The sequence below is a fragment of the Cibotium barometz genome, chromosome 41 (genome assembly GCF_041138505.1).
Source record: "Cibotium barometz isolate CiBa-2024 chromosome 41, ASM4113850v1, whole genome shotgun sequence".
In the NCBI taxonomy this organism is placed as follows: Eukaryota; Viridiplantae; Streptophyta; class Polypodiopsida; order Cyatheales; family Cibotiaceae; genus Cibotium; species Cibotium barometz.
Window position 1 is genome coordinate 34,951,748 of NC_141086.1, and position 25,342 is coordinate 34,977,089.

General features: G+C 45.0%; 1 protein-coding gene across 1 annotated transcript in view; it reads right to left on the reverse strand.

Moving 5' to 3' along the window:
- The window catches only part of SEC6, a 105,879-nt gene that overhangs the window by 16,352 nt on the left and 64,185 nt on the right, over positions 1–25,342 (reverse strand). Inside the window, exons 9-13 of the mRNA XM_086780234.1 lie at positions 2,528–2,629; positions 2,257–2,404; positions 2,112–2,156; positions 1,939–1,994; positions 1,587–1,695 (exon numbers count right to left, since the gene is read on the reverse strand). Of these exons, the coding sequence (XP_086636360.1) occupies positions 1,587–1,695; positions 1,939–1,994; positions 2,112–2,156; positions 2,257–2,404; positions 2,528–2,629 (460 nt within the window). The remainder of the gene's footprint in view (positions 1–1,586; positions 1,696–1,938; positions 1,995–2,111; positions 2,157–2,256; positions 2,405–2,527; positions 2,630–25,342) is intronic.

Sequence of the window (25,342 nt, forward strand, 5' to 3'; positions counted from 1 at the left end):
AACCCTCTTCTAGAGTAAAACACAGTGTAGAAGTGTGTTTAATGTGCAGGGTTTAATAACCAGAATTTACACATAGGATTTCACACAACAATGTGTGCAAACACAAGTGCCCGGAAAGTGGAGCAACATGGATTCTATAGGAACTCATTTAATGTAAGATAAACTGCTGTAACTAATTCTGGATTATGAATAGCCAATACAGAAAGTATTAAATACCCAATTACAAGTGTATGACAAGCACCAAAGCAAATACACCTTACTTAATACATTATGCTGTACAATAGACTGCAGAAAATCAGCAGGCCATTAAGAAGTTCTTTAAAGCATGTGTGGAGTTGGTTTCTCCTTGGGTATGCTTTAACAGACTCTTCTTCAAGGCAGCAGCCTAATGCAGCTACACAGGCTATGAAGAGGCTGAAAATCAGGGTTTCATCAAAGGGGACCAGAGGATGAATCAAATGTTGAAAAAGGCTTCAGCTTATATAGACGTCCTGAAGAGACACATAGGACAAGCAAGTTGACCACAAAAGGGGAAAACTGTGAGGGCTATGCGAGGCTGCCCATGCTGATGCTCTGCAAACATGAGAAGTCGTGGGTCGCCACCATCTGCGCGCACAGCAGCCAGCAAGCCTTCTGATGACAAGGCGCACGCATGTATGCAAAGGCGGCCTCTTTTGCAGCTTCGTAAAAGTTGGTGCTGCACTTTGAAAGTGGCGACACCTTTTATCAGAATCAGGCTGAGGATCGCTTTTAATGTTTGGCCCTCAAAACCTTAATACTAAGGTTTTTAACCTTAATACTAAGGTTTTTAAGCCACATGTAAGAGGTACTCCTATGCCCTATTCTTTTGCTCTGATTTCGAAGCCCTTTCACACTACAAACATGCTATACATCAAATGAAACCTAATGCAGAGCTTGATCCTATGCACTCCTCCTAGACCCTGTTCCTATGTAGTGGTTCACAGTGACAACCACATGCACCCAACTTTTAACAGGGGCCTCCCCTGCTCTCAGAAGGGTGGGTGCGTGTATAAATAGAAAAAGAATTCATATAAACCAGCTGGCCACGACTTGACAGTCTTCAAACCAGTGGAAAGCTCAGCTTAATCCCAACCTTATCAAAAACTAAAGTGCAATCTAGGTTCCATGAATGTCTAGACACTCCAGAAGTTTCAAATCATCAACTCCATAAGAGGGCTCACAAAATCTAATCCATAACTTGCACTTTACAGTATAAATTTGTCCACATGCCACCCAAGTGGAGAGGTGCGCATGTTCATGCATAAAGAATATGTGACTGTAGTAGACAACTCTTAGACAAACCATCACGCTAAGTTTCTATCACTTCTGAAGATGAAGGGAAGACTCAGCCATGATGAAGGCTAGAACTAAAGAGCACACACACACACACACACACACATTAATGGAAGTTCAGGGTATTCCCCAACCTTAACAGAAACCAAAGTACGACCTTTATTCCATGAGAGTCTACTCATAAAGCTTTACTCCAATATGCATAACCTAGAGTATGTGCTTCATTCAACTAAGACAAGAAAAATACAAGTCAGGGACAAAACAAAACGTACCTTCAATATCTCTAGATTAGTAAGATCATTGGCTCTATCTCCAAGCTTTCTAAGCATTTGTACAAATCGTTCGGTGTACAGCTGCACCATGAGTACAAATATTGCATATCTGGAAGATTGGAAACATTATCCTGGATTTAGACACATACAGGTGCACACACAGATCTTTATGTGTCACAAAAATATAACCACCATCCCTCCTGTGTACCCGTGAGCTTTTCTTACATGGCCAAGCCAAACTCAGACATCCACTTTGGATTTATCATAAGAAATGCACTCATGTACTTTGTTAAGGATTTTAAGACACGGTCAGGTTACCTATATAAATTGCCCTAAAATGATCTTAAACTACCTCGGAGGAAAGCATGGAGCTACAAAGTCATAAATTTCTGGTAATTCTCCAGCTATCTGTTTCAAAAAAAGCATTAAGCATGCAAACTCCTGTCAAACTCCACACGCAAAAAAGAAGTAAAAATTGCAAACAATACAAGGAAAACCCATTAGCTTGTGTCCTTGATTACTTACTGCATTGGCTTCCTCCAACGAGGACTTTAGATCTCCTTCCACAAGCTGCAGATAAATTAAAATGAAGCCTTCTAAGTGCTGAAAGAGGCTAGAAGAAGAAAGGATTCAAAAAGGACGACACCAAGCTGTGTATAGAATTTCTTACATTGGAAAGCAGTAAGTCGAAACGCTTCTCAACAGCCCTCGCAATCTCTTCATAACATCTATCCTTGTAACATCTTCCTTTCTTTTCTTTACCTTGATCCTCAAATGGCCTTGGAGGCACCATTGCTTTCCCTATTGGTGTGGATGTCCTGAGGGTACACAGTGCTGCTAGAAAATATAACTCTCACCAGAATGTGCCCTTTGGGGTAATTGAAACACTTCAGCAATTTTTGGATTGATTAATAAAGGGTGTCTTGACTCTACATTCATACCTCTTGCCTTTTGCAGTTACAAGATTTGAAACAGAGCTTCCTTCTAATTCAGCGGCTTCTTCTTCTTGTTGCTGGTCAAAGATTTCCTGCATCTCCACTACTCTATACACCAATAATCAACCTATGAAGCAATTAGTCTTCTCAACAATCACTATGTGAATTTCTTCAAGCAGACTAGTACTCAAGCTTGCACAACAAAGAAAGAAAGAGAACACTTGCACTCAAAAATCGAATGAACTCCTCACATAGTGTACAGCCTGCAAACACAAGTGTTCACAACGCACAAATATGCACAACACGCACAGATATGTTCACCTTATCACAGATAAATATGTGTATGCAGGGGAAAAACACTTATGCAGTGTGCACTAATAGAGAGTACCTCCGCATACCAAAAAAAAATCAGCATGGAGGTACAAAGGAGAGTACCTAAGATCCATGGTTCCTAGAGTGTCAATAATTTTTTTATGAAGGATCGTTGACCATAAACAAGTAGAAGCACCAGGGAAAACATAAAAATGTTAAGCCCTAAATTTCCTGTATTTGGCTATGCCCATTACGCCAATAAGGCATCACCTCACCGCTGGCCGTACTCGTCATTGTGGGAAGATTCTCCCTGGCAGGAGCCACACCTACTGGTCCCCTGCTGTTGAGCTCCTTGAGAACCAGGTACTATGCATTTCAATGGGACAGGCACGATTGTCCCAGGACGTGCATAGTGGCTAGAGCCTAGTTCTCCAGGTTGGGGAGACCAGACTTGGCCTCCTAAACATCATCTACACTCCTAATGAAGCAATGGACCACACCACCTTGTGCACTAGGGTCTACCTCCAGTAGATGCTTGGTGTATGGGAGGAGACTTCAACACGCTTGAGGACCCACAGGACCACCACTGTGGCAGCCCAGATCCTACCATTCAAGGCCCGAGTGCTCCACCTGGGAGGAGCTTACTTTCCACTTCGGAGGCCAGGACACCTGGCACATCCTGGAGTTTGGCCAGATGCCCCACAGCCTCGCCTTCTCCTGATCTGACTGTTGGCTGTTGACAGCCCTACCTTGTCCCGCTTGGATCAGTTTTATGAAGACGAGTGGGGATGCAACAGAGGCGGCATGGTGAGCACCGCCTTCTCTGACCATGCCTCAGTGATTCTTCACTTGGCTGACCCTTGATGTTGCATGTGCGAAAGCCTTGCTATACTGACCCACAGCCCTAAGCTTGATTAAGAACAAGATGTTGATTAACGCATGCTTAAGATAGAGGAGAGAGAAGAAGAAGAGAGTCAAGGTTTTCTGTATTTTAATATCGTACAAAAAGGTTGCATAAATGCTAGTACATGATGCAAGCCCTTGGTCAGCCCCAGAGGGTTGACCTCTGGCCTCTATATGCATATATATATATATATATATATATATTGGGATGCAGGTCGGCCAGCTACTAGAGCTGTCAGCCTGTTTGTGGGTGTCATGGCCCTGTGAAAATGGAGCAGGACAAGTGTGGGCATGGTGGTTGCGGAGTCAGAATATTTTATGATTCACATGGGGGGTGCCCGGACAGAGTTTAAGATGTGTGGACATCCCTAGGTGTGAAGGGGGGAACTAGAAACATTAAGTTTTAATGTTTATTGGAGTTTGCCCCTAGGCCTTAGTGGCCCTAGGAACTTATTAAAGTTTGGGGCCCTAGGGATTAAATTGGGGAGGAGTTTTCTCTCTCTTCTCTCTCTCTCTCTTCCCTTTTTGGGGAATCGTGTAGCAAAAGTGGGAGTTCCTTCATGCGTATGTATTCTAGCGTGGAAAAGCTCAAGAGGAGGAAGGTGGCTGTTTTCCTGTGTGCTGCTGCTGATTTTCTGAGTGTAGATCAGCCGTACAGCACTGTACGGCCAGATCTGTGTAAGCACTCTCTTTCTCTCTCAGGTACAGGCGGCGGGTCTTCTTCTCTCTGCTGGATTCTCTGCGCACAGGGTCTGGACAGACTGTACCAGCAGGTACAACAGCCAGTACAACACTGTACGGCTGCCGTACAGTGTACGAACAGCCAGGTACAGCAAGTACAGTTGCTGCAGGCTGCTGCAGGTGGTGCAAACAGGTGCTGGACAGACTGTTTACTCTGATTCAGGCAGGTACAAGAGTGGACAGCCGGCTGTTTGTGCAAGTACAACTCCTGGCACGTATCCCGAGGCGGTACAGACGGGTACTGTGCTGATTTTCAGATCTGTACTTTCAAGAACAGCATAGGAGTGAGCATCAGGAGGAGGATACAGGCAAGTGCAAGCACACGTGTGAAGCAGGGTTGTGGATTCAAGTGCCTGCAAGCACAGATTGGTGCTGTTGCTTCCTCCAGTGTTGTTTCACGAGCTGAACTTGGTAAGCTCTGTTTCTGTTCATCTATCTCTCTTTCTACTGCTTGATGTCTGTTGCAGATATGTGTTATCTAGCCCCTTGTGAGAGGAGGGGTATGATAGATTGACAAGGGATTAAGACAGAGATTGGACAGCACATGTATGTTTGAGCTGAGAAGATGTATCATGCACTTGAGTTATGCCAGATGTATGCCCATGGCTGGCCTGCTTAGTGATCTTGGCTGATCAGAGGGAGGCACAGTGTGTTGTTTGAAGACACAGATCTGTGTGCATAGATCCTCTGTGCTGAGAAGGATTTGTGGGCCGTCACATTGGACTTACAGGTGTAAACTCTTGGCTGGTCTTTGTGTTGTACTCAGCCATCCATATTATTTTAATTGAATAAAGAAATACCGCAAGGGGCGCCAAGCTTTGGGGCCAACAGGTGTCGCTGTGTTTTCAGATTTGGGCACTCTAGCTCCAATCTGTGTTTTGTTTCTCATCTAGACTACAAGTGGACGGGTGATTGCTCCTACCGCACTCTGGTTTTCTATCAGAGGCCGGTTTCAAGGTTCCGTTGCCGGGACCAATCATCAACTTTCTGAAGGGGGTGAGCTCGTGGTTGCTTTGAAGAAAGCCATCGCTGAAAATTCAGCAATCATGTCTGATACAGAGGAAGAGTACTTCTATCATGAAGAAGAAGAGCAAGAGACTTCTCCTGAAAGAGATGTATCTGAGGATATTTTTGCAGGAGAACAGGCTGCAGATGTTGAGCCTTATGAGGATGTAACACAGCCAGAAGATGTGCATGGTAAAGAGGATGATGATGCTCGGTTTAAAGATCGCTTGGCTAGTGTTATGGATACTTTTATGCAGCTCACTCAGAGTGAGAGATTTGCTGAATTTATGAGATCTCGCACAGAGTCCCAGAAAAAGAAGAAGAAGGTTCGTTCGAAGAATCTTCCTCAGGGTCATAGTGGTGCCATCCCACAGGAACCATCTTTTGGCCAGTTTCCGAATATGCAGCATGCTTATGGTGCAAACTCTCAGAGTTCCTTCTATGGACAGCCACCTATTCCTCAGCATAACATGCATCCAGGTTATTTTGGTGGTGGCTCGGTGTTTCAATCCATGACTGGGGGCTATCCTCAGGGAGGCATGGGTATGTATGGGCCTTTTGGAGCCAATTTTCAGCCTGGCATGCAAGGGAATATGTATGGTGGTATGCAGTCCGGTATGGCTGGAAATATGTTTGCAGGCATGCAACCTGGGATGCAAGGCAATATGTTTGGTGGCATGCAGCCAGGTATGCATAGTGGAATGTATGGAAACATGGCTGGAATGTATGGTATGCCTGGCATGGGAATGGGAAATGTTGACCCAATGATGGGTATGAATGTTGGGGGCAGCAATCTCACGAAACCACTTCCATATGATAATCTAACGCCTATGGGAAAGGCGAAGGATTACAAGGAAGGGGGAGCTGCAGTAAAGTTTGACACTTTTAGTGGGGCCAAGGATAAACTTAAAGCACTTACCTTTTTACAGCAGTTTGATGCTGCTTTTTTTGGTGGGAATTACACAGAGTCTTCTAAGGTGAGGAAAGCTGCCACTTTTCTCAAGGGCAATGCTTTGCAGTGGTGGTCTACTCTTCTTTTGCAGGGCATAGCACCCACCACATGGGTCCAATTTAAACAGGTTTTCTCTTCCGTTTGGCTCACATCTACATTCGAGGTGGATGTTATGACCGCATGGCACAAGCTGGATGCTTCAAAGTGTGATAGTTTGGAGGATTATAACAAGAAGTTTTGGGAAGCACTACTCCCAGTGACTTCTTATCGTGCCGTGCCATTATCTGAGCAGGTAGAGAAGTATTGTTGTGGGCTGCCCAAGGAGGTACGAGATTATTGTATAAAGACAAGAGTAACGAACATGTCACAGATGATTGAGAATGCTATGATAGCTAATGCGTTACTCACAGGTGGTTCATCTGGGTTTAAAGGCAGTAAGAAATTGGGCAAGAAAGCTGAAAAATTTGGGCATGCTTCTCGTGATGCTAAAGGGTCTTCAGAGACAAAGTATAAGAAGTTGCCAATGCCCAAAAGGACTTCTGAGGAAAGACAGGCTTTGAGAGACGCTCAAAAGTGTTTTTACTATACTGAAGAGGGACATATGTCATTCAATTGTCCCAAAAGAATGTCCAAAAAGGACCCTGACAATAAAGGAGAGCCCAAGCCAAAGAAACCAAAGCCTTCTGCAGGCTTAGTTCCTGATCTTGTGGGGGAGCAGCTAGGTGATGAAGCTACAGAGTTGTGCAGGGCATGGGGCAAAGTGAGAGATCAGAATGCTTTGATCTTCTTTGACACAGGTGCTAGAGCCAACTTCATTTCACCAGATTTGGCTGGCCGATTGGGGATTCGCGCAGAGGAGATGGGGCCGTTACATGAGGCAAATATGGCTTGTCCAGGGTATGCAAAACCCGTTACTCCTATCATTGGGAAGCTTCGGCTTCATTTGCAGGGTTATGTGGACAGCGAGGAGTTCTTCATCATGCCTTTGGATGGAGGTGATGTTTTGTTGGGGATGCCATGGTGCCACAGGGTACATGCGGTGGTGGATACTTACAATAGGAAAATTACTCTGACTCATAGAGGGAAAGAGCATGTATTGGATGTAAAACTCAAAGGGGAATCTGTTCCTATTGTATCCGCTTCGGCGATTTCATCAGTAATGAAAAAGCATCTTTCCGCGTACTTGATTTATGTAAAGGATGCACAGGATGATGAGTCTAAGTCTAATTTGTCAATGTTAGATAAGGACAGGGCTGATTTCTTAAGTGGGTTTCAAGACTGTTTTTCCGAGTCATTGCCAGGAGAATTACCTCCTGAGAGGCCAGAAGATCATGCCATAGATCTGATTCCTGGTAGTACTCCACCGAATAGACCGCCATACCGTGTTAGTGCAGCCCAACAGGAAGAGATTATGAGTCAGGTGCAGGAGCTTCTAAATAAGGGGTTGATTCAGCCTAGCTCATCACCCTTTTGCTCACCTGTGCTCTTAGTGTAGAAGAAGGATGGTTCTTGGCGCATGTGTATTGACTATAGGGCGCTGAATAAGAATACCATCAAGAATCGATTCCCCATACCGAGGATCGATGACATATTGGACCGCTTACAGGGCTCCACAGTTTTTAGTCGTATTGACTTGAAAAGCGGGTATCATCAGATACGCATTAGACCCGAGGATGTGCATAAGACAGCATTCCGAACCACGTTTGGGTTGTATGAGTTCTTGGTTATGCCCTTTGGTTTAACGAATGCGCCTGCCACATTTAACAGAATGATGGACAGGATTTTCAGACCTCATAGAGAGTTTGTGGGCACATTCTTTGATGATATGATTGTGCATTCACAAACTGAGGAAGAGCATAGAAGGCATTTGGCCATTGTGTTTGCAGAACTCAGAAACCATAGATTGGTGGTTAATGGCAAGAAGAGTGAGTTTTTCTTGCAGGAGATACATTTCTTGGGGCATATTTTGTCTGGTCATGGAGTCCGTATGGATCCAGCAAAGGTGGAAGCAATACTTAATTGGCCAGCTTTGAGGACCGTGCATGATGTACGCAGCATTCTAGGATTGTGTTCCTATTACAGGCGTTACATACGGCACTTTGCTGAAATTGCTTCGCCTCTTCATGCTTTGACGAAGAAAGCAACTCCGTTTAGATGGGCTGATCGGGAAATTACAGCATTCAAAAAGCTCAAAGAAAAGTTTACTTCGGACCCAGTATTGGTGTTACCGGACCTCCGAAAGGCTTTTGTTGTCCAGTGTGATGCATGTGGAAGTAGCATTGGTGCAGTTCTCATGCAAGAGGGACATGTGATAGCCTATGAGAGTAGAGTTTTGCAAGATGCTGAGAAGCATTTACAGGTGTATGAGAAAGAGATGTTGGCTGTAATTCACGCTCTTTCTACATGGAAACACTACTTGCTTGGGGCTGATTTCACTGTGCAGACAGATCATCAGACCTTGCGATATTTCCTCACGCAGACTAAGCTTTCAGAGAAGCATATGCGTTGGGCAAACTTTTTGTCAATGTTTCACTTTCAGATTGTGCATGTGGAAGGCAAAAAGAATGTAGTGGCAGATGCTTCGTCACGCAAGCCACAGGTCTCTGCAGTTTCACTTGCTTATCATCACGAGCTTGATGAAATAAAAGAGCAGTATGCCCATGATGAGGATTTTGAAAGGTTGTATGATCAGATGTCTGAGGGTCAGCGGCATGAGCATTATACTCTCAGGGATGGGTTTTTATTGATGCATGGCAGACTGTGTGTTACCAGGCCATTGCGACTCAAGGTTATGATAGAAAGTCATGCTCCACCGTATGCAGGTCATAGAGGTATTGACGCCACGGTAAAAGCAGTGGAGACTTTCTTTTATTGGCCAACCTTGAGAAGAGATGTTGATGCCTTTGTGAGGCAATGCATCGTATGTCAGAAGGTAAAGTTTGACCGTCAGAAGACACCAGGGTTATTACAGCCTTTACCTATTCCGGATAGACCTTGGGAGAGCATTGCCATGGATTTTGTATTTGACCTTCCACGGACACAAACGGGAAATGATGGCATTTGGACTATCATATGCAGGTTCAGTAAGCAGGCTCATTTCATTCCCGTGCGGAAGACAATTAAAGTGGATCATATGGTGAAGTTGTTCATGGCGAACATCTTCAAGTATCATGGCTTGCCTACGTCTATCATTAGTGACCCCGATCCACGGATGACGAGTTTGTTTTGGAGAGGGTTGTTTGACAACATGGGTACAACTCTCAAGTTTTCATCGTCATTTCATCCACAGACAGATGGTCAGTCAGAAGAGGCTAACTCTACAGTGTTGGATCTTCTAAAATGTTGTGTCAGAGCACAAGCAACAATGGGAAAAGTATCTTCCTTTGGTGGAGTTTGCATATAACAACACTGTACATAGCTCGACAGGCAAGGCGCCTTTTGAGATTGTAGAAGGAGGGAAGAAGGTACCGCCCATTTTGCATACAAAGGATAAGATCTTTGAGGCTGATCAGTATGTGGAGAGCTTGGATGAAGCTTATCGGAGAGTTAAGTTGGCCCTCCAGAAAACTCAGCAGAAGCAAAAGAAAGCCGCAGACCGTCACAGACGTGATTTACAGTTTGCATTGGGTGATTGGGTTCTTTTGCGCTTTGAAAAGGCTAGACTCAAGAAGATGAAGGGTAAAGAGCGCTTATTCCCTAAGTTGAGCATGCGATATTATGGGCCTTTTCAGGTTTTGGAAAAGATTGGTGAGGTAACCTATCGTTTGAAGTTACCAGATCACTGGAGGATTCACAATGCTTTTCACGTGAGTCTTCTTAGACCTTTCCGTGGGGATGTGCCTGAGGATGTATCAGATGAGGCTCAGCCGGAAGTTGAGGAACTTGATGAGGTTCTGATTCCAGAGCAGATACTGGCACATAAAGAAAGGAAGGTACGAGGTAAAGTTTCCCGTCGCTATCTTGTGAAGTTCAAGAACTATTCACCGATGGATGCGAAGTGGATGGAGGAAGGTGACTTAACAGATTCACCTCAGGTTTTGCAGCTTTATCTCGATGCCTTTGAGTTAGAGCCGACTCTTATTGTGGCTCATTCAGGTTCAGCAGAGCATGGGTCTGGAGCATTACCTGATGCTCAAGAGGGGGGTAGCACCTCCACTCCCTTGATACAGACAGGCTCAGATGACATCTAGAGGTCGCTTGGTGCAGTTTTTATCTCACCCGAAGGTACTGAGGCTGACAGTACATCTGTTTATGGGACTTCTATGATATATGTATACTAGTCACATGGAGATTTTTGTGGATATGGATGGTTTACAGTGGTATACAACTTGGACTATTACTATGCCATTGGTTTGCAGTGAATGTTGATACATGTGTATGACTCAGAGAGATTGGGACGCTGATCTTGCCATATTGTATATTTCACTTTGGATATTTTGATGCATCACCAGAATGCAATCGAGGACGCTTGCCATTTTTCAAGAGGGGGGTATGTCATGGCCCTGTGAAAATGGAGCAGGACAAGTGTGGGCATGGTGGTTGCGGAGTCAGAATATTTTATGATTCACATGGGGGGTGCCCGGACAGAGTTTAAGATGTGTGGACATCCCTAGGTGTGAAGGGGGGAACTAGAAACATTAAGTTTTAATGTTTATTGGAGTTTGCCCCTAGGCCTTAGTGGCCCTAGGAACTTATTAAAGTTTGGGGCCCTAGGGATTAAATTGGGGAGGAGTTTTCTCTCTCTTCTCTCTCTCTCTTCCCTTTTTGGGGAATCGTGTAGCAAAAGTGGGAGTTCCTTCATGCGCATGTATTCTAGCGTGGAAAAGCTCAAGAGGAGGAAGGTGGCTGTTTTCTTGTGTGCTGCTGCTGATTTTCTGAGTGTAGATCAGCCGTACAGCACTGTACGGCCAGATCTGTGTAAGCACTCTCTTTCTCTCTCAGGTACAGGCGGCGGGTCTTCTTCTCTCTGCTGGATTCTCTGCGCACAGGGTCTGGACAGACTGTACCAGCAGGTACAACAGCCAGTACAACACTGTACGGCTGCCGTACAGTGTACGAACAGCTAGGTACAGCAAGTACAGTTGCTGCAGGCTGCTGCAGGTGGTGCAAACAGGTGCTGGACAGACTGTTTACTCTGATTCAGGCAGGTACAAGAGTGGACAGCCGGCTGTTTGTGCAAGTACAACTCCTGGCACGTATCCCGAGGCGGTACAGACGGGTACTGTGCTGATTTTCAGATCTGTACTTTCAAGAACAGCATAGGAGTGAGCATCAGGAGGAGGATACAGGCAAGTGCAAGCACACGTGTGAAGCAGGGTTGTGGATTCAAGTGCCTGCAAGCACAGATTGGTGCTGTTGCTTCCTCCAGTGTTGTTTCACGAGCTGAACTTGGTAAGCTCTGTTTCTGTTCATCTATCTCTCTTTCTACTGCTTGATGTCTGTTGCAGATATGTGTTATCTGGCCCCTTGTGAGAGGAGGGGTATGGCAGATTGACAAGGGATTAAGACAGAGATTGGACAGCACATGTATGTTTGAGCTGAGAAGATGTATCATGCACTTGAGTTATGCCAGATGTATGCCCATGGCTGGCCTGCTTAGTGATCTTGGCTGATCAGAGGGAGGCACAGTGTGTTGTTTGAAGACACAGATCTGTGTGCATAGATCCTCTGTGCTGAGAAGGATTTGTGGGCCGTCAGATTGGACTTACAGGTGTAAACTCTTGGCTGGTCTTTGTGTTGTACTCAGCCATCCATATTATTTTAATTGAATAAAGAAATACCGCAAGGGGCGCCAAGCTTTGGGGCCAACAGGTGTCGCTGTGTTTTCAGATTTGGGCACTCTAGCTCCAATCTGTGTTTTGTTTCTCATCTAGACTACAAGTGGACGGGTGATTGCTCCTACCGCACTCTGGTTTTCTATCAGAGGCCGGTTTCAAGGTTCCGTTGCCGGGACCAATCATCAACTTTCTGAAGGGGGTGAGCTCGTGGTTGCTTTGAAGAAAGCCATCGCTGAAAATTCAGCAATCATGTCTGATACAGAGGAAGAGTACTTCTATCATGAAGAAGAAGAGCAAGAGACTTCTCCTGAAAGAGATGTATCTGAGGATATTTTTGCAGGAGAACAGGCTGCAGATGTTGAGCCTTATGAGGATGTAACACAGCCAGAAGATGTGCATGGTAAAGAGGATGATGATGCTCGGTTTAAAGATCGCTTGGCTAGTGTTATGGATACTTTTATGCAGCTCACTCAGAGTGAGAGATTTGCTGAATTTATGAGATCTCGCACAGAGTCCCAGAAAAAGAAGAAGAAGGTTCGTTCGAAGAATCTTCCTCAGGGTCATAGTGGTGCCATCCCACAGGAACCATCTTTTGGCCAGTTTCCGAATATGCAGCATGCTTATGGTGCAAACTCTCAGAGTTCCTTCTATGGACAGCCACCTATTCCTCAGCATAACATGCATCCAGGTTATTTTGGTGGTGGCTCGGTGTTTCAATCCATGACTGGGGGCTATCCTCAGGGAGGCATGGGTATGTATGGGCCTTTTGGAGCCAATTTTCAGCCTGGCATGCAAGGGAATATGTATGGTGGTATGCAGTCCGGTATGGCTGGAAATATGTTTGCAGGCATGCAACCTGGGATGCAAGGCAATATGTTTGGTGGCATGCAGCCAGGTATGCATAGTGGAATGTATGGAAACATGGCTGGAATGTATGGTATGCCTGGCATGGGAATGGGAAATGTTGACCCAATGATGGGTATGAATGTTGGGGGCAGCAATCTCACGAAACCACTTCCATATGATAATCTAACGCCTATGGGAAAGGCGAAGGATTACAAGGAAGGGGGAGCTGCAGTAAAGTTTGACACTTTTAGTGGGGCCAAGGATAAACTTAAAGCACTTACCTTTTTACAGCAGTTTGATGCTGCTTTTTTTGGTGGGAATTACACAGAGTCTTCTAAGGTGAGGAAAGCTGCCACTTTTCTCAAGGGCAATGCTTTGCAGTGGTGGTCTACTCTTCTTTTGCAGGGCATAGCACCCACCACATGGGTCCAATTTAAACAGGTTTTCTCTTCCGTTTGGCTCACATCTACATTCGAGGTGGATGTTATGACCGCATGGCACAAGCTGGATGCTTCAAAGTGTGATAGTTTGGAGGATTATAACAAGAAGTTTTGGGAAGCACTACTCCCAGTGACTTCTTATCGTGCCGTGCCATTATCTGAGCAGGTAGAGAAGTATTGTTGTGGGCTGCCCAAGGAGGTACGAGATTATTGTATAAAGACAAGAGTAACGAACATGTCACAGATGATTGAGAATGCTATGACAGCTAATGCGTTACTCACAGGTGGTTCATCTGGGTTTAAAGGCAGTAAGAAATTGGGCAAGAAAGCTGAAAAATTTGGGCATGCTTCTCGTGATGCTAAAGGGTCTTCAGAGACAAAGTATAAGAAGTTGCCAATGCCCAAAAGGACTTCTGAGGAAAGACAGGCTTTGAGAGACGCTCAAAAGTGTTTTTACTATACTGAAGAGGGACATATGTCATTCAATTGTCCCAAAAGAATGTCCAAAAAGGACCCTGACAATAAAGGAGAGCCCAAGCCAAAGAAACCAAAGCCTTCTGCAGGCTTAGTTCCTGATCTTGTGGGGGAGCAGCTAGGTGATGAAGCTACAGAGTTGTGCAGGGCATGGGGCAAAGTGAGAGATCAGAATGCTTTGATCTTCTTTGACACAGGTGCTAGAGCCAACTTCATTTCACCAGATTTGGCTGGCCGATTGGGGATTCGCGCAGAGGAGATGGGGCCGTTACATGAGGCAAATATGGCTTGTCCAGGGTATGCAAAACCCGTTACTCCTATCATTGGGAAGCTTCGGCTTCATTTGCAGGGTTATGTGGACAGCGAGGAGTTCTTCATCATGCCTTTGGATGGAGGTGATGTTTTGTTGGGGATGCCATGGTGCCACAGGGTACATGCGGTGGTGGATACTTACAATAGGAAAATTACTCTGACTCATAGAGGGAAAGAGCATGTATTGGATGTAAAACTCAAAGGGGAATCTGTTCCTATTGTATCCGCTTCGGCGATTTCATCAGTAATGAAAAAGCATCTTTCCGCGTACTTGATTTATGTAAAGGATGCACAGGATGATGAGTCTAAGTCTAATTTGTCAATGTTAGATAAGGACAGGGCTGATTTCTTAAGTGGGTTTCAAGACTGTTTTTCCGAGTCATTGCCAGGAGAATTACCTCCTGAGAGGCCAGAAGATCATGCCATAGATCTGATTCCTGGTAGTACTCCACCGAATAGACCGCCATACCGTGTTAGTGCAGCCCAACAGGAAGAGATTATGAGTCAGGTGCAGGAGCTTCTAAATAAGGGGTTGATTCAGCCTAGCTCATCACCCTTTTGCTCACCTGTGCTCTTAGTGTAGAAGAAGGATGGTTCTTGGCGCATGTGTATTGACTATAGGGCGCTGAATAAGAATACCATCAAGAATCGATTCCCCATACCGAGGATCGATGACATATTGGACCGCTTACAGGGCTCCACAGTTTTTAGTCGTATTGACTTGAAAAGCGGGTATCATCAGATACGCATTAGACCCGAGGATGTGCATAAGACAGCATTCCGAACCACGTTTGGGTTGTATGAGTTCTTGGTTATGCCCTTTGGTTTAACGAATGCGCCTGCCACATTTAACAGAATGATGGACAGGATTTTCAGACCTCATAGAGAGTTTGTGGGCACATTCTTTGATGATATGATTGTGCATTCACAAACTGAGGAAGAGCATAGAAGGCATTTGGCCATTGTGTTTGCAGAACTCAGAAACCATAGATTGGTGGTTAATGGCAAGAAGAGTGAGTTTTTCTTGCAGGAGATACATTTCTTGGGGCATATTTTGTCTGGTCATGGAGTCCGTATGGATCCAGCAAAGGTGGAAGCAATACTTAATTGGCCAGCTTTGAGGACCGTGCATGATGTACGCAGCATTCTAGGATTGTGTTCCTATTACAGGCGTTACATACGGCACTTTGCTGAAATTGCTTCGCCTCTTCATGCTTTGACGAAGAAAGCAACTCCGTTTAGATGGGCTGATCGGGAAATTACAGCATTCAAAAAGCTCAAAGAAAAGCTTACTTCGGACCCAGTATTGGTGTTACCGGACCTCCGAAAGGCTTTTGTTGTCCAGTGTGATGCATGTGGAAGTAGCATTGGTGCAGTTCTCATGCAAGAGGGACATGTGATAGCCTATGAGAGTAGAGTTTTGCAAGATGCTGAGAAGCATTTACAGGTGTATGAGAAAGAGATGTTGGCTGTAATTCACGCTCTTTCTACATGGAAACACTACTTGCTTGGGGCTGATTTCACTGTGCAGACAGATCATCAGACCTTGCGATATTTCCTCACGCAGACTAAGCTTTCAGAGAAGCATATGCGTTGGGCAAACTTTTTGTCAATGTTTCACTTTCAGATTGTGCATGTGGAAGGCAAAAAGAATGTAGTGGCAGATGCTTTGTCACGCAAGCCACAGGTCTCTGCAGTTTCACTTGCTTATCATCATGAGCTTGATGAAATAAAAGAGCAGTATGCCCATGATGAGGATTTTGAAAGGTTGTATGATCAGATGTCTGAGGGTCAGCGGCATGAGCATTATACTCTCAGGGATGGGTTTTTATTGATGCATGGCAGACTGTGTGTTACCAGGCCATTGCGACTCAAGGTTATGATAGAAAGTCATGCTCCACCGTATGCAGGTCATAGAGGTATTGACGCCACGGTAAAAGCAGTGGAGACTTTCTTTTATTGGCCAACCTTGAGAAGAGATGTTGATGCCTTTGTGAGGCAATGCATCGTATGTCAGAAGGTAAAGTTTGACCGTCAGAAGACACCAGGGTTATTACAGCCTTTACCTATTCCGGATAGACCTTGGGAGAGCATTGCCATGGATTTTGTATTTGACCTTCCACGGACACAAACGGGAAATGATGGCATCTGGACTATCATATGCAGGTTCAGTAAGCAGGCTCATTTCATTCCCGTGCGGAAGACAATTAAAGTGGATCATATGGTGAAGTTGTTCATGGCGAACATCTTCAAGTATCATGGCTTGCCTACGTCTATCATTAGTGACCCCGATCCACGGATGACGAGTTTGTTTTGGAGAGGGTTGTTTGACAACATGGGTACAACTCTCAAGTTTTCATCGTCATTTCATCCACAGACAGATGGTCAGTCAGAAGAGGCTAACTCTACAGTGTTGGATCTTCTAAAATGTTGTGTCAGAGCACAAGCAACAATGGGAAAAGTATCTTCCTTTGGTGGAGTTTGCATATAACAACACTGTACATAGCTCGACAGGCAAGGCGCCTTTTGAGATTGTAGAAGGAGGGAAGAAGGTACCGCCCATTTTGCATACAAAGGATAAGATCTTTGAGGCTGATCAGTATGTGGAGAGCTTGGATGAAGCTTATCGGAGAGTTAAGTTGGCCCTCCAGAAAACTCAGCAGAAGCAAAAGAAAGCCGCAGACCGTCACAGACGTGATTTACAGTTTGCATTGGGTGATTGGGTTCTTTTGCGCTTTGAAAAGGCTAGACTCAAGAAGATGAAGGGTAAAGAGCGCTTATTCCCTAAGTTGAGCATGCGATATTATGGGCCTTTTCAGGTTTTGGAAAAGATTGGTGAGGTAACCTATCGTTTGAAGTTACCAGATCACTGGAGGATTCACAATGCTTTTCACGTGAGTCTTCTTAGACCTTTCCGTGGGGATGTGCCTGAGGATGTATCAGATGAGGCTCAGCCGGAAGTTGAGGAACTTGATGAGGTTCTGATTCCAGAGCAGATACTGGCACATAAAGAAAGGAAGGTACGAGGTAAAGTTTCCCGTCGCTATCTTGTGAAGTTCAAGAACTATTCACCGATGGATGCGAAGTGGATGGAGGAAGGTGACTTAACAGATTCACCTCAGGTTTTGCAGCTTTATCTCGATGCCTTTGAGTTAGAGCCGACTCTTATTGTGGCTCATTCAGGTTCAGCAGAGCATGGGTCTGGAGCATTACCTGATGCTCAAGAGGGGGGTAGCACCTCCACTCCCTTGATACAGACAGGCTCAGATGACATCTAGAGGTCGCTTGGTGCAGTTTTTATCTCACCCGAAGGTACTGAGGCTGACAGTACATCTGTTTATGGGACTTCTATGATATATGTGTACTAGTCACATGGAGATTTTTGTGGATATGGATGGTTTACAGTGGTATACAACTTGGACTATTACTATGCCATTGGTTTGCAGTGAATGTTGATACATGTGTATGGCTCAGAGAGATTGGGACGCTGATCTTGCCATATTGTATATTTCACTTTGGATATTTTGATGCATCACCAGAATGCAATCGAGGACGCTTGCCATTTTTCAAGAGGGGGGTATGTCATGGCCCTGTGAAAATGGAGCAGGACAAGTGTGGGCATGGTGGTTGCGGAGTCAGAATATTTTATGATTCACATGGGGGGTGCCCGGACAGAGTTTAAGATGTGTGGACATCCCTAGGTGTGAAGGGGGGAACTAGAAACATTAAGTTTTAATGTTTATTGGAGTTTGCCCCTAGGCCTTAGTGGCCCTAGGAACTTATTAAAGTTTGGGGCCCTACGGATTAAATTGGGGAGGAGTTTTCTCTCTCTTCTCTCTCTCTCTTCCCTTTTTGGGGAATCGTGTAGCAAAAGTGGGAGTTCCTTCATGCGCATGTATTCTAGCATGGAAAAGCTCAAGAGGAGGAAGGTGGCTGTTTTCCTGTGTGCTGCTGCTGATTTTCTGAGTGTAGATCAGCCGTACAGCACTGTACGGCCAGATCTGTGTAAGCACTCTCTTTCTCTCTCAGGTACAGGCGGCGGGTCTTCTTCTCTCTGCTGGATTCTCTGCGCACAGGGTCTGGACAGACTGTACCAGCAGGTACAACAGCCAGTACAACACTGTACGGCTGCCGTACAGTGTACGGACAGCCAGGTACAGCAAGTACAGTTGCTGCAGGCTGCTGCAGGTGGTGCAAACAGGTGCTGGACAGACTGTTTACTCTGATTCAGGCAGGTACAAGAGTGGACAGCCGGCTGTTTGTGCAAGTACAACTCCTGGCACGTATCCCGAGGCGGTACAGACGGGTACTGTGCTGATTTTCAGATCTGTACTTTCAAGAACAGCATAGGAGTGAGCATCAGGAGGAGGATACAGGCAAGTGCAAGCACACGTGTGAAGCAGGGTTGTGGATTCAAGTGCCTGCAAGCACAGATTGGTGCTGTTGCTTCCTCCAGTGTTGTTTCACGAGCTGAACTTGGTAAGCTCTGTTTCGGTTCATCTATCTCTCTTTCTACTGCTTGATGTCTGTTGCAGATATGTGTTATCTGGCCCCTTGTGAGAGGAGGGGTATGGCAGATTGACAAGGGATTAAGACAGAGATTGGACAGCACATGTATGTTTGAGCTGAGAAGATGTATCATGCACTTGAGTTATGCCAGATGTATGCCCATGGCTGGCCTGCTTAGTGATCTTGGCTGATCAGAGGGAGGCACAGTGTGTTGTTTGAAGACACAGATCTGTGTGCATAGATCCTCTGTGCTGAGAAGGATTTGTGGGCCGTCAGATTGGACTTACAGGTGTAAACTCTTGGCTGGTCTTTGTGTTGTACTCAGCCATCCATATTATTTTAATTGAATAAAGAAATACCGCAAGGGGCGCCAAGCTTTGGGGCCAACAGGTGTCGCTGTGTTTTCAGATTTGGGCACTCTAGCTCCAATCTGTGTTTTGTTTCTCATCTAGACTACAAGTGGACGGGTGATTGCTCCTACCGCACTCTGGTTTTCTATCAGAGGCCGGTTTCAGTGGGACAAGTAATCATGTTATTTTCCTGTAAATGCTGTGCTTATGCTTACTGCTTTGCATATGCCTATTGCCTTGCACTCTGGTACTTAGCCGCCTGCTGCCTGAGGTTCTACTGCCAGCTGACAGGCCCCCATGCCTTCCCAATGATGCTTATGATGAAGATGGTGTGCTTGTGAAGCTGATGATGATGCTTCTGATGCTACTGATGATGCTTCTGATACTACAAATGAAGATGATGCTAGATGATGACTAATTCAAGGATTAATGTTGTTCATGTAAAGGATTAGCCATGGCACGGGCATACACGTGACATTCCCTTCTACTAAACTTGATGACGCGGTGAACACTCTATCATCCTTCCTCCCTGGACTGCTATTAGCTTTGAACTTCTACTGAACTGACTCTGACTTTAACTGATCTTTTTGTCTAAACACCTTCACTCTCGATCTCCGCTTCCAAGTCTTGCTGAAGAACTCAGCATCTATTCCACTGTTGTCCCCATGCCTACTTTTCCGTTACCCTTAACACAACGATGGGTCACCTGCTAGAACTGATCATGCCTGTTGCTAGACCTTTGGAACTGATCTAAGAGCTTAATGATGTATTGGTCTTGCGTACATACCCTCAGGGAATGCTTCCTCTAGCTTCACCTTGCCGATCACTCCATATGCTACCCTGCTACATTCTTCTGCTAGAAATGTGCACCTTCCTTGGAACTATGCTTAGTGGGCTGAGCCTAAATGCTCTAATACCAATGTTACATGCATCGTGGAAACGCACAACAGGGCCTTCTTCATACCTTTATGTGGTGAGATCTTTCGCATCCAAATTCACAAAGTAGACAGAGAGAAGAGAATAGAAGTGAAGTAGATGACACGGTACAAGCAAGAGTATTTGCTTATATTATTCTTTGGAGAATGCCGTACAATGCTTGAGAACAAGCAATATGACTGCCCAACACAAGGACAAGGAAGACTATACGTTGGCTGAGTATCTATCCTCCAAATCGGAGGCACTACAGATGACTCTTCGGGCCAAGTCCAGATAGATGTAGGACTATACATATGCTAACTGAATGCTGAAGAAGTACTTCAATGATTTGCCTGGCGAGAGTAGTATGTTGAATAATGCTTGAATTGTTGAATGCTCTTGCTCAAAACTGAATGAATAATGAGGGACTGATGCATATGTTTATATATGTCCTTAGGCTGCTGGTCGGCCAAAAAAAGCTGTCGGCCAGTTTCATATTAGACAAAAATGCTAGAAAATTAGCATTTAAATGTTACGCATGGTTTGTTTTGTTATGGAAATGTGAATTGTAGAATTATTTGATATCTTATGTGGTATTTATGGTACGTTCATTTGCCACACGGTTGCGACTGGCTACGTGCGAGAGCGTGGAGCAGTGGTCGCATCGTGATGGATGGATAAACGAGATTTAATGTGTGTGTTGTGTTTTTGATGAGCAAATCAGTGCACGGAGTAGCGTGGGTGTGATGAAATTTTGGCTGGTGTGCAGCTGTCTGGTTTTGGTGCGCGTCGAGAGGTAGAAGAAGCGGAATTTGCAGAGTCTTCATTAGCTTTCAGATTTGTGAGCCTCTTCCGATAGTCTCCAATGTAGTGTCTTGGCTTATGGCAATAGTGACACTTTCCTTTCTTCTTCTTGTTGTCACCCTGTGACGAGTCCACTTTGCCTTTGTCCTTGGAGAAGTAGGCTAGGTCTCCTTTGCTTGCATCACCCCTAGATCTGTTCTTCCTTGTCTGCTCCTCTTGGAGAAGTAATCCAACCAACTCCTCGAAGGATGCAGGATTGCTGCCTCCTCTCATAGAGAGATTCAGAGAAGTATGGAAACTCTGATAGGACTTAGGTAAGGAGTTAAGAACGGTGGTGATCAATTTCCTGTTATCAACTACCTCATCTATTTTCAACAGTTGTTCTTTAAGGTCTGTTACCTTGTTAAGATGATCTGAAATGGAATCACCTTCGTCCATGGTCAGGTCATCCAGCTCTCGCATCAGGTACATGACTCGTGCTTCATTACGGGACTAGAACATGGTCTCGAGGACCACCCGAACAGCCCTTGCAGAGATGCAGGATTGGATGTGAAGTACAATCGAGCACTTGACTGAGAGCGCGATCATGGCCATTGCTTGAGCATCACGGGCATCCCACCGTCTTTGGACTTCACTCGGTCCAAGAGGCGGTGCTATAATGCCTGACACAACTTGTGCCACAGTCTGAGTCACCCTTGATGTCGAGGCGTTAGGAGTAGGTGCAACAGGACGAGGCTCTTGCCCCCTGACAATCTCCCATAGCCCCTTGGCAATTAAGAGATTCTTGAGCATGAAACTCCATAACGAGTAGTTGGGACCATCAAGTCAATCTTAGGTTGTCATAAAGGCACCGAATCTAGAAAGCTCATTGGAAGTGGCTCTTTGCGACATTCTCACAACAAGTACAAGATTTTCCAAAGCTGGAGAGAGAACTAGGAATAGGAAGCCGTCCCCCCCACCTCCCCCCCTCTCTGATGTGAGCTCTTGGAAAAATACGAGAGAGAGAGAGAGATACGGAAGTGTGCACACAAGGCACCGGGATATGACGAGATTGAAGGTGCGATCGCGGGAGTATACCCAGAACAGGATGTATACTTGAATGAGTTGACACAAACTCTGAGAATAGTGCACAGGAGCAAGAGTGCCTATGGATGCTTCCACCTTAGAAAACCTCCCCTAATGAACAAGAATCCCCAAATCTGCAGCAGAGAGGCCTTGAATTTGACAATAAATGTATGAAAAAGAAAGCCCCAAATTTGTGTGTGTGAGTTGACCGGTATCTTTCCTCTTTCCCTCAAATAGACAAGGCTTCGCCTAGGAGCAGATAGTAGGGCCAAGATGGAATCAGAGATGTGGGTGGATAGAGAGCTTAGGCTCTTGTAGAGTAGGCCGAGGCGGCGTAGACACCAGTTCAGAACAATTAAAGTTTGATATTATATTATAAATTGAGACTAACCTGCAAATTAGTATGTGTAAAATCTTCGATGGATTACCACTTAAGTATTCACCTTGTGTAATTTGATTACTTACATAAATAAAATTGTTAGTTGTCGATTTGTTTTCTTCTAATTGAGTCCAACCTAAGCAAGTGTCTCTATTTTCCATAATTTTAATCATCACAACAAATTAAAACGTCACATATGCTTGTGATATTTGTGTCCTAATAATAATATATTTTGTAGCAATGCTATCCAACACTTGCAAGTAAGTTGCTACCCTCTATAACTTAGTAAATAATTTCTCCAATATTTCTATGTAAGTTTTATCTTTCAAACAGTGATTCGAGCACCTTCTAAAACATCAATGCAACAATCGAATATATGTACGCTTTTCAATTCAACGTTAATATTTCCTATTCTTATATTCATAATTAATTTATCTTTTATTCTTATGATGTTAAGTTTCTCATGAATTATGTTTACTAACTTTATATTCCTTATCCATAGAAACAATAACGATTCACATCTCTTTGGAGTGTTCAAATTATTTTTGACAAATAATTTCAATAACACCACAACGATGTAGGAATGTATATATTCATTTCTCTTTGTAAAACTTTTTCATAAGTATCTCTATTATATTTTTTACAACCTAAGAACCAAATTAGTAAACCATAGATTCAACATTAAGTTTAGTTCAAATTCAATAACTTAAATAAAATTTTAAGATAAAGAAAATTATATCCCTACTTATTCCCAAAGGTCCATGGAAAGAGATTTCAATGGACTTTATTACTCGTTTGCCGACTATGTCCTCTCATAATGACATGATATAGACCATTACCTTGCAAGAAGACTCTGTTTGCCCCTCAAGCTACTAAACTATTCATTAAGACTATCTTTCCTCACCATGGCTTTTCCAAAGTCATCATTTCTGACCGAGATGACCGCTTTTGTAATCATTTTTAGGTTGCTCTATTCTAGAACTTAGGTTCTAAAATGGACTTTACATCCTCTTTCCATCCAGAAAGCAATGGCTTGACTAAAGCTACCAACAACACTATTATGGATCTTCTTAGATCCTACACTATTGACCGACTCTCTAATTGGGATCAACATTTGCCTCTACTTCAATTTGCTTACAACAATACCCCGCATTCGACTACTGGTCGAGCTCCCTTTGAAATTGTCTATGGCAAGAAACTTCCCATTCATGTCTCTACCATAACTAGTGATATTCCAGCTACTCACACTTTAGCTCATGATCATGCTACTATTCTAGCTGAAGTCACTAAATCTATTAAGCGAGCACAATTGAAATACACCGCTCAAGCCAACAAGAAACGACAACCAATAAAATTCAAAGAAAATGATCTAGTTTGGCTTCGCATAGAGAAAAGACACTTAAAGAATATTACCAACTATCCTAAGATCAAGTTGGCTTCTAGATTTAATGGACCGTTCGCAATTATCCAACAAATCAATGAAAATGCATTCTACTTGGGCAATCCAACAAATCAATGAAAATGCATTCCCACTCATTGGAAGATACATAACTCATTCCACATTAGTTTATTGAGACGCTTTAAAGGCCCCACTCCTGTTAACCCTGTTATTGATGACCCTCCTTTCCTCGAGGATGACTCTGAAGTTCTAGTACTTAAAGTATTATTGACAACCACCCGTACTGGCACTGTGTATCATCGTTCCTTAGTAAAGTATAAGAATCATTCTATTAAAGAATCATAGTAGATTCCTGAAACATCGCTTATCCCGCACTACTGACACTTGATTCTAGCATACGACTCACATTCACATTGATTCTTTTTTTTTTCCCGAGAAAAGATCCTTTCATTAGTTATATAAAAACGCCCGTAGGGCTACAAAAGATCTCTCCTGCTCCTAAGAGAGACAGAGCAGCGAATACAGCATGGCAGCCCGGGAGACTCTCCCTAGGTGCTGCAAAATACAAGCATCAGTACAAAGAACTGAGCGGCTAAATCATACAATAGGGGGGGGGGAAGAGCCAAACAGGTGGCCTGTAGTGCCAACGGGGGGATCCCGTGTGTAAGGTGTAGAAAGGGCCACAGCGCCAAGTGGTGTGAAAGGCCTGGCGCCGTAAGATCGCCTCATCCGAGTCTCCTCGGATGCGGTCGTACTGTCCTCGCAGGGTGTGGATCAACTCCTGCCAAATCCCCCGTACAGTCTCTGCTGGTGGCTCCAATCTCCCCTCAAAGGCCGTAAAGCACCGGGCCGTCCAGGTGAACCAGATGGTGAGGCTGCTGAGGAGCTCCCATCGTAAATCCCTCTCCTGTGTCCAGCTGGCGGACGAGAAATCCAGTGCTGGAACCAGGCGAGGCTGGCCCCTAATAAATCTGATGGCCTGACTGCCCTGCTCCATCTCATAGCCCATAGCAGGCCCTGACGAAGTCGACCAAGCAGCGGCACCCCACGTAAACATACCCTCCGGAGAGAGGGGGGCCAGAATACGCAGCATCCGCAGCCAAATCTGCTGTGCCTGAGGGCAATCCCAAAGGCAATGTCTCTGTGTCTCCATAGGGTGGCCGCATCGGACGCAGGCCACCGAAAGACCGCTGTAAACAAGCCAAGTGCCAACTGCTGAGCCCCTGTTGGGCGACCAGCCACTGAAAAGTCAAGATCCTGCGGGCCTGTCGACTAGCCCAGAGCCGAGCCCAGAAATCCTCCAGGAACTCCTGTGAGAGTCCCTGTAGTCGCCAATGCCCCGCTGCCGCTGGAGACCGTCCTCCTCGCCGTCAAAATATGCCGCCCCAGCCGAGCAGTATACTGGAAAAAGGTGATCTCTGTGGCCTCAAGGGATGCATAAGGATCATGCCACTCGTACTCCTCGGGGTCCCACTGTAGCCGGGCCAAGGGACGCGCTGCATATGCCCATATGCGCCAATCCGGGAGCACATCAGCAGGGTCGGGGTCAATATGCCACTTCCGAGAAGCGGCGGCCACTACCCGAATCCTCTGAAAGGTGCACTCTGCAACCAAAGGCGACTCCACCTCCACTCTCTG